This window comes from Microcaecilia unicolor, chromosome 1, assembly GCF_901765095.1.
Source record: "Microcaecilia unicolor chromosome 1, aMicUni1.1, whole genome shotgun sequence".
In the NCBI taxonomy this organism is placed as follows: domain Eukaryota; kingdom Metazoa; phylum Chordata; class Amphibia; order Gymnophiona; family Siphonopidae; genus Microcaecilia; species Microcaecilia unicolor.
The window spans coordinates 641,879,864-641,890,388 of record NC_044031.1 but is presented as its reverse complement, the minus strand read 5'-3'; the positions used below and the strand labels follow the sequence as shown (position 1 = coordinate 641,890,388).

General features: G+C 41.9%; 1 protein-coding gene across 1 annotated transcript; it reads right to left on the bottom strand.

The window, feature by feature from the left end:
- Positions 1 to 8,937: 8,937 nt before the first annotated feature.
- Positions 8,938 to 9,795, bottom strand: LOC115461187 (olfactory receptor 5V1-like). The gene has a single exon (XM_030190835.1). The coding sequence runs from the start codon at positions 9,688 to 9,690 to the stop codon at positions 8,938 to 8,940; it is 753 nt and encodes a 250-aa protein (XP_030046695.1). The 5' UTR covers positions 9,691 to 9,795.
- Positions 9,796 to 10,525: the final 730 nt, after the last annotated feature.

The following is a 10,525-nucleotide window of genomic DNA, read 5'->3' as shown; positions in this document are numbered from 1 at the left end:
GGCAGAGAGAGGGATCTTGGGGTGATAGTATCTGAGGATTTGAAGGCGACGAAACAGTGTGACAAGGCGGTGGCCGTAGCTAGAAGGTTGTTAGGCTGTATAGAGAGAGGTGTGACCAGCAGAAGAAAAGGGGTGTTGATGCCCCTGTATAAGTCGTTGGTGAGGCCCCACCTGGAGTATTGTGTTCAGTTTTGGAGGCCGTATCTTGCGAAGGATGTAAAAAGAATTGAAGCGGTGCAAAGAAAAGCTACGAGAATGGTATGGGATTTGCGTTACAAGACATATGAGGAGAGACTTGCTGAACTAAACATGTATACTCTGGAGGAAAGGAGAAACAGGGGTGATATGATACAGACGTTCAAATATTTGAAAGGTATTAATCCGCAAAAGAACCTTTTCCGGAGATGGGAAGGTGGTAGAACGACAGGACATGAAATGAGATTGAAGGGGGGCAGACTCAAGAAAAATGTCAGGAAGTATTTTTTCATGGAGAGAGTAGTGGATGCTTGGAATGCCCTCCCGCGGTAGGTGGTGGAAATGAAAATGGTAACGGAATTCAAACATGCTTGGGATAAGCATAAAGGAATCCTGTGCCGAAGGAATGGATCCTCAGGAGCTTAGTCAAGATCGGGAGGCGGGGCTGGTGGTAGGGAGGCAGGGATAGTGCTGGGCAGACTTATACCGTCTGTGCCAGAGCCGGTGGTGGGAAGCGGGACTGGTGGTTGGGAAGCAGGGATTGTGCTGGGCAGACTTGTATGGTCTGTGCCAGACCCGGTGGTTGGGAGGCGGGGCTGGTGGTTGGGAGGCGGGAGTGCTGGGCATACTTATATGGTATGTGCCCTGAAGAGCACAAATCAAAGTAGGGTATACACAAAAAGTAGCACATATGAGTTATCTTGTTGGGCAGACTGGATGGACCGTGCAGGTCTTTTTCTGCCGTCATCTACTATGTTACTATAAATGTTAAGCTATTACTGTCACATGACTGTATCCCTTATTCTCTTCCCTATTTCCTCTATGTAGACCTTTGGGTAACTCTGGCTGTTTTATTCCAGTTTGTTTCTTTTTTTATGTTTATCTTTATGTTAAGTTGTTAGCTTGCTTACCCCCCTTTCACAAAGCTGCAATAGTGGCTACTGCGTGGCAATGCTGACACAGCCCATTCCAAATTCTGCCTTTTTGAAAATCACAATTTAGACATTTTTGGCAGATGGACATGTTCATGTTTTTGGCCACTTTGAGATGTCTATCTTCTTCAAAAATTGAGCACCATATGGTCCTTATTGCCAACTGCCTGAGCCTTGCAACCCTTCCATAGTTATATCCAGGGAGAGAAACTGATTGTAGAGACCAGCCACCAACCAATAAGCTTTCTTGGTTGTGCTTCTATTAAGTTTGGCCATGTTTCTAACAGGTGCAACATCTCTTGGACATTAGCACTCCAAGGCTAACCTCTGGAGGTGAGATACACCCAGAAATATAGGAACATAGTAGCATAAGGCTTTGCTGAATTACATGACTGCACTAAGTGATTCTGTGGTTGGTTATAATGTTGTGATTGCAGATATAAAATTGGAACTGGGAGAGCTTTGTCATCATTTCCTGTAGAACAAGAACCTTTTGACACTTATCATCTCAAGGTATATGCAGATGGATGTGCCTATTGTAGGGAGACTGATCATGAATTAGTTTAAGGAACTAGTGTAGTGTGGGACCAAGTCCACTCTGGTAATGCTCTGAAATACCACCTTGGGTCCAAGATCAATCAATATTCTGAGGTGGATGCCACCATAGCAGCTGTCCAATCTGCTATCAAGAACAGATTCAAAAACTTGTCATCTATATCAACTCTGACTGTGTTAGACAGAAGTTTGAGACCCACCTTCCAACGTGGAAAGCCAACAACATATTGAATACAAAATGGAAACCAGTCATGCATGGAGATCTAACTCCAACCATAGAGTGTTTGGTTCAGGATAACAGCAAGAATATTTACAGGAAAAAAAAATGAAAGGTCATGCTAAAGTTGATCATCCAGATAAAGAGGGAAATGACCTTGCAGATCAGCTAGCCAAGGAAGACACCATCTCAGATTAACTTTGGCAATGCAAGAGTCCTAGATCTTTGAATATTACAGGTGTCACTAGACAGCAATCTACTTGTTTGTTTATATATGCTATGATGACTGCTATTTAATCCTATACCTGCTTAGATGTTGAGACCAGTGATGTAATGATTGTTTATAGATAGGTATTGTTTCTTTTTAGTTATATAGCTAATCATTGTGTGTATATATCTTAATCATTGTAGATTTTACAACTTCTAATAAAGGTCTCATTTACCTAATACGAATCCAAAAGAATCCACGGTAATTACTGAGTAGTCTGTGTTAGTGAAGCAGGCTGTAAATCCATAGCAGAACACACAGAAGCCCTTAACGCCATCTCAGTGGGTGGTGGTAAGTGCTTCCCCTGAGATGAGCTCCCCATTTCACTGAAAGAAACTCCCCTTTTTATTAGGCTTAGAACTCATGTTGACAGCTAAGGAAAATTACAGAATGCTTGAGAATAAGTAAACAAGTGGAGGAGTAGCCTAGTGGTTAGTGCAGTGAACTTTGATCCTGGGAAACTGAGTTCAACTCCCACTGGAGCTTCTTGTGACTCTGTGCAAGTCACTTAACCCTCCATTGCCCCTGGTACAAAATAAGTACCTGAATATATGTAAACTGCTTTGAATGTAGTTGCAAAAATCTCAGAAAGGCAGTATATCAAGTCCCATTACCTTTTCCCTTTCTCCCTATTTTCTTCTCCAATAAACAGATTGTTGACTCCTTCTGCTCCCATTCCCTGTCTGGACTGCCTACATGTCTCTGCCCCTCTGGAATGCCAGACTAGTTGCTGCCTGTTTCCACTCCCATTCCTTGATCAGACTGCCCACGTATTTCCACCACTCTGAGAAGCCAGGTGATGTCACCTCTTGATCTCCACTTAAGTGATCCCAGCTCAGTATTTGCACTTTGATCTACTTGTTTGTTTATGTATTTTATGTTGATTGCTGTTTAACACTGTACCTGTTTCTCCCTGTTTTCTTTTCCAATAGCCTGGTTGTTTGCTTTCACTCCTGTTTCATGACTGGACTGCCCACATGTTTCTGCCTCTCTGGGATGCCAGGTAATGTTATCTGTTGATCTACACTTAAGTAACTCTAGGGCAATGTTCAATGTGAAGGTGCCTTCCAACTGAGCATGACCAAGGAGCAGGTTGTGCTCCTTGAGCAAGAACCTTAGGGTGACTATGGGGTGACTACAAATATTCAATATGACTGCCATTCCAGGACAGGCTTTGGATGATGTACCTGTATCTAGGTCTTTGGGTGTGATTTACATGCGAGTTCTCTCCATGTTTTCTTCTTCAGTTCCTTTGGTGGCTCCAATCTCTTGCCATTGGTGTTACAGCCTCCAATTTGTCCTTGGCTGTGATCCCAGGTACATTTCCTAATCCCTTATATTCCGGTGTACTTCCAATCCCTCATCCTCTCTGTTTTAATTGTAGGTCCTTCAATCTAAAACTACAGCCATTTATGATTTAATTTCTGATTCTAAACTAGATATGTTGTTCCTGGTAGAGACCAGATGTATAATGTCAAAGACTTGGTCCTCAACAGTGCTTTTCCCCCTGAGTACTCAACGTTTTCCATGTTAAGGCATGGTAGGAGGGGAGGGGGTTAGCTCTATTTTATGCTAACCAGCTTCCTCTCTATGAACTGTTTCTCTTCCATATTCTGAATCCATGCTTTTCAGGCTTGGCTCTCACCCTTGTTACCACTTCCTATTACTCGAGGCCTGGGAGATGTTTATGTTTAACTTTGTTCTTAAGTATTCACTATATTGCCCTTTATATAATTGTAACAGAGCAGTTTACATTAGTTATTTCTATCCCGCATTAGCCACAAAGTTCAATGTGACTTAAAAATCACTGGGACAAAAAAAAAAAGAAAGAAAACAAGCTACAATATTAAATAGGATAGTTGATAAAATATAGAGGTAAAACTATGCAATATATTAAGAGAACTTCTATTCTCTCTTTCACCTAATGAGCTCTTCTTTGGGAAAAGAAATTTCCACTTTCTCTTCTCTAAAAGTCTCACAACCATTTCAATACTATATCATCACTGTCATTCATTAGCTTAATTCTTCGTTACCTCTTCGTGTTTCACTGCATTCAAAGTTTGCATGAATCTTTCATGTATGATTCCTTTCACATTTTCTGTTTTGCATACAGCTGTGGAACTCCTGCGAGCAGTGTGACTCCCGTCCTGTACAACCCCTGCCAGCTGGGGACAGATGCAAAACTGCTATATTTAGGCTTGGTCCCTTGATAAAGCAGACAGTGAAACGAATGTCCGTCGGGACATATCAAGCCAAAGATGAGTGCAGCCCTGCTGAATATATATCTTGTTAACAGTTATATAGTTATTTATGTCATTGAAATTTTGACATTACTAGAATATTATTACACATAGATGCACCTATTTTGAAACATTTTAAGTCACTGGAAATGGATGGATGGGGGGGAGTTGTCGATGATTAGACTCATCACCACAAAGGTCATTACATGACCAGATGATTAATGAGACTTTTTTCCCACCTCTCCATGACCTCACAATAAGAGAAAATACAGTGGATACACAGTCTAGGTTTTGTTGAATCAATATAGAGTACCATAAAAACAATCGTTAAATTCATTTTTCCTATTTCAGCAGCTATTGTTATTTTTAAATCAACTGCCATACAAGCTCACTGCAGGCACAGGCAGCGCCTTGTGACTCTGGGCAAGTCACTTAACCCTCCATTGTTCCAGGTACAAATAAGTACCTGTATATAATATGTAAGCCGCATTGAGCCTGCTATGAGTGGGAAAGCGCGGGGTACAAATGTAATAAAAAAATAAAATAAACTATTGGACCACCATAGGGGGTTATTTGACATTTTAATTACTATAGCAGAAAAACTTATACTAACTAATTGGAAAGATGCTAGCTTGTTGAACTTACACTTCTGATGGCAATCAGTTTTATTTTATCACAAACTTGATAAAATAGCGCTGCGTACACCTTGTAGCACTATAGAAATGCTAAATAGTAGTAGTAGTAACTTGCTGCAGCAACAGGTGTGACCAAGAAGAAACGCCTAATATGAGAGCCCTTTTACTAAAGGGTTAGTGCACAGCAAGAGGCTTACCACGTGTGAATCTGGAACTACCACCCATCCCCAGCGTGCCATGTCCAGAAATAGTAGAAACTCTGCTGAGTTAGCATGGTATAATAAAAAGGATTTTAGAGAGTGCTTTTCAACTCTATCAGCCTTGACCAACAAGTGCACTTGGGGTCTGTATTTGTGATTAGAAGTAATTCTGTTTAAAAATGATTGCTTAACTTTGATTGTGTGAAAATACTTGCCATTAGGCTTAGGAGACCTTTTACTAAAGGGTTGCTGCGTGGCAACCCGGAACTATCGCCAGCCCAACAGGGGTGTTGGTGGAAGATCCACCCCCAGCACGTGCCATTCCTGGGGCTGGCAGAAATATTGAAGAAATATTTCTACAGGAGGTTTCCCAGCTTTACACATTTTTGCAGAGTTGTCAATATTCCCACTTCTACAATTTATTCAAAATGGCGCTGAATATTTCTACTTCTTAAGTAAGCTAACAGCTCTGAAGCATGATAGACTGCACAAATTTGAAAGGAGTTAGATGTCTTCTGAAGCCTGTGAAGTAAATATAAATATCAGAGAATATTGATTTATATGCAGTGATTCAAGTCTTAAATTAATGAAACAAACTGGGTCACCTTTCACTGTCCTAATGTATACATTTGCATCAGGAGCATAGAGTCTGTTCCATAGGCCTTTATTTTTCTTTTAGGAAACATTTCAGAAAATAAAATATCAAAAACAAATCTGAGGATCGCCCAGACAACATAGTTTAATTGGTTGGGAGCCTCTCCTGCCTGATTAAATCACTTTAAATATTGGCCCACATATCCTCACCAGTGTTTAATTCAATATTAATTTTTTGAATGTATTTGATATACCACTTGAGATACACATAGGCATAGAGTAGTTCACACACAAATATCTGTACAGGTACTTTCTGTCCAAAATGGGCTCACAATCTAAGTATTATTTGTACCTGGTGCAGTGGAGGGTTAAGTGACATGTCCAGTGTCACAAGGAACTGCAGTGGGAATTGAACCCAGTTTCCCAGCCACCACACACCATTAGGTCCTCCACTTCAGGGGCAATGGAGGATTAAGTGAGTTGCCAAGGGTCACAAGGATCTGTGGTGGAAATTGAACCCAGTTCTCTAGGATCTCAGCCCACTGCTCACCATTAGGCTATTCCTCTACTCCAGGGCCAATGGAGGGTTAAGTGACTTGTAAAGGATCACAAGGAGCTGCAGTGGGAATCAAACCCAGTTATCCAGGATCTCGACCCACTGCTCCAATCACTAGGTAGCAGTGGGAATCAAACCCAGTTCCCCAGCTCTGCAACCTGCTGCACCTAACCCATAGGCGGTCGGTGGCCCAACTGTTTGGGGAGGCTAAAGGGGGCGGGGTTAGAGGTGGGGCTTAAATCCATAATTGTCTGATAACACAGAAAAAAAAAATAAAAGTCACAATACCTTTTATTAAATTTAGATATTAGATATGTATCATATGTCAATGAATAAAGTGGTTGCTCAAAGCATATACTAACCACAATCGCTCAACTGCAAAACACTATGCACAACTTTGTGCAAAAACACACTCAGAACCTTACTGTACCATAAATATTACACTGGGCAGAACCTAATACACCAATATACCACCCACACGGAAAATGCAGACCGTCAACAATATGAAACAAGGGATCATAATATCACAATTCTCATGTAGAGCCACAAAACACCCTAATTCATGTTTAATGTGGGATAAAATGCCATAAATAAGTAAATAAATTTAAACTTTTAATGTTGAGCACCTAATTCTCAAAGTGGACATATTCCAAACACTGCCCTCCCCTCCATCCACCCATGTCCAGCAACCCTCCTCTCCCCCCTTTCCTCCCCTCCATCCACCTATGTCCAGCAACCTTCCTCTCCCTTCCCCTCCATCCACCCTTGTCCAGCCAGCAACTCTCCTCTCTCCTGCCCTTCCCTCCATCCACCCATGTCGAGCCAATAACTCTTCTCTCCCCTGCCCTCCCCTCCATGCTGCCATGTCCAGCAACCCTCCTCTCCCCCCTGCCCTCCCCTCCATCCAGCAATGTTAACTTCCAGCCCCCCCCAATTCCCGATCCCCTGCTCGTCCATCCCATCTGCCCTCAGCTCCCCCTAGCCCTCGTTTGCTTCCTGCCGTTGCCCTACCTTTAAATATTGCATTTTTCTTCCAGTCGCGGCGCCATTATTAAAAGCAGAAGCAGCAGGCTCGGCTCCAGCCTTCCCTCGCATGGCTCCGCCCTCTTTTGAAGTATTTCCTGTTTGCGCGAAGGCGGAGCCATGTGAGGGAAGGCTGGAGCCGAGCCTGCTTCTGCTTTTAATAATGGCGCCGCGACTGGAAGAAAAATGCAATATTTAAAGGTAGGGCAATGGCAGGAAGCAAACGAGGGCTAGGGGGGAGCTGAGGGCAGACGGGATGGACGACCTGGGGAGCGGGGAAGCCTGCAGCTCGTTGCGGGGTGGGGGCAGCAGGCGAAGAAGGTCACAGTTGGGCTGGGGAGGCTTAGCCTCCCCAAGCCTCTTATACGGGGCGCCTATGACCTAACCACTAGGCCACTCCCATACATAACTGGGACTGTGTGAGACATTTTCACCATACTAATATCTAAGAGGTCATTTTATGGCCATGTGCTAATGTTGCCATTGGTGTGCAGCCATTTTAAAACATTACCACGTGAACAATTACTATCACCCATTTTGTAGGTGGTACAGGCTTTCGTGGTATTCCTGCGCTAACCAGTTAGGGTGCAGTAATGTAGCTACACTAACTGATTAGAGCGGGAACGCCTACTCTCCACTCCCCAGACACGCCCCCTCAGAGAAAAAAATTAAAAAATATTTTCGATTTGGTAGTTACCATAGGATGCCTGAGCGCATTCTGCAGTGTGCCATTTTAAATTGTGGTAGCATTTAGCGCAGCTTAGTAAAAGGGCCTATAAGTCTGCTGCACATTGTTTACAAATTCTAAAAAAGAAATTTTAAGAATCCGAAACAGACCCAAAACAACATTACCAGAACACAAAATGTGAACGGCTGGTGGTTTGTCTCCTGATGAAGCAAGTTGTGAAACAGAGGTGCTCTATTGAGCAAACCAATGTGCTTCATATCAAAATCGAGATGTGTCCTTGACTTTTAAGGTTCCTAATATGGGAGATATGATAGTAACATTATGGCATAAAGTAATGATAGAAGGCAAACAAAAAGAAAAATTAAGGAAAAAATAATTTTAAAAAAATTAAAAAATGAAAATTTATGGAACAGAGGTTTTTATGACTGATCAGGAAGTTTGCACGGCAGTCCTGTTGAAAAATTTACAACGATAAGCCAATCATCTGAAGTCTTTTCCTCCTTTCAAAGAGAAGAGTAAGATCGGATATGTTTGCAATGATTTGTGATTAGAGGTATCTCATAAGCAAGATAATAGTCATATAGTGTATACAAGAAAAATAAATACAAATAAAATACAAAATATATTGCATATTATAGTACAGTTGTATAATGAGAACAGTAAGCCATTCATTACTGAGTTTTTGATATCCTCGTGAGAACGTATTTCTGGAAGCAGCAAACACCTCTTCACTAATGAGATGTCTTTTCATACAAAGGTTCCGGACAACACGTTTCATATTATCGTGATGCAGTTGCAAAAAAAAGGAAACATTCTTTTTACCTTTAGATAAATCTATTTTCTGGTAAATAGTTTTCTTACAGCTTTTTTGACCTCTTTGTTTTTTAGGCTATAAATGATGGGGTTAAACATTGGAATTAAAACATTGTACAACACAGCAAAAAGCTTGTTTTGTTCCATTGACTGCATGGATGTCGGTCTGACGTACAAACCCATCAGAGTCCCATAGAACAGAATAACAACGGTGAGGTGAGAGGAGCAGGTAGAGAAAGCTTTGAGTCTCCCCTCTGTGGAGCGGATTCTCAGGATAGCAGAAATTATGCAGATATAAGATGCAAGAGTTGCAATGAAGCAAGGCATCCCTACAAACACACCTGCACAGTACGTCACGTATTCAATAGCATAGGTGCTTGAGCATGATAGTTGTAGCAGTGCTGATACATCACAGAAGAAATGGTTAATCACATGGGACCCACAATAAGAGAACTGTGATAGAAGGACAGTATATATCACAGGTGCCAAAAACCCATAAGTCCATGTACCTGTGACCATCAGCTTACAGACTCTCTCATTCATTGTCACAGCATATCGTAGGGGTTGGCATATTGCAGAATAGCGATCGTAAGCCATGACTGAAAGAAGAATATATTCTACACATGCAAAACATATAAAAAAATATGTCTGTGTGAAACATCCAGTCATAGAAATACACTGACTCTTCCTTAATAAGATATCCAACAGTTTTGGAACAGTGTCTGAGGCATAAGAGATATCTATAATGGACAAGTTTCTGAGGAAAAAGTACATGGGTGTGTGCAGATGAAGGTCCAGGAATGTGACAGTTATAATCGTCAGGTTTCCTATTAAAATGATCAGGTAAATCAGTAAAAATAGAATAAAAAGGGGGATTTGCAGATCAAAATATTCAGGAAAGCCCAGAAGGATAAATTTTGCCACCGTAGTTATATTTTCTCCTTCCATGGATTCTGAGGAAAATAAGAGAGGTTAAAATTGATGTACAGCTTATTCTATGCACTTCTAATTTATTTAGAGGCACTTTTACTAAAGGGTTGCTATGCGGCAATGGGCTTGCCGCATGGCAACCGAGAACTACCGCTCGCCCAACATGGGTGCTGATGGTGGTCCCACCCCCAGATCATGCCATATCTGGTGCTAACGGAAATATTTAAAATATATTTCCACAGGGGGTTACCTGACAGTATCGGGCAGCATTGCGTGCTGCCTGGTTACCGCCGGGATAGCGCAGGAGCCCTTACCACCATCTCAATGGGTGTCAGTAAGTGCTCTCCCCAAAGTGACCGCTCAGCAAGTGTGATCTTACCACATGTCCATTTCATTTTTTGGCCTTTATAACCACTACAGAAAAAGGGGCCCTGGTGCGGGGCATAAATGGCTGCCACCGTTAGCGCAGGGCCCTTTTTACCTCAGCTTACTAAAAGGGTCCCTTATACAATATCCTGCCCACTGAGACATTCAGAATTTGAATTTGGCATATATACTGTTTACTATAGAAATGTCAAGTAGTAGTAGTAGTAGTAGAGACAACATGGACCTAGTAACTCTAGCTTATTATCCGTTCCATTGTATAGGATAAGTCAATCTTGAGACCCATCGTGAACTG

Excerpts from the sequence above, each read along its gene's own strand:
- LOC115461187 (XM_030190835.1), bottom strand. The coding sequence starts at position 9,690 with ATGTACTTTTTCCTCAGAAACTTGTCCATTATAGATATCTCTTATGCC.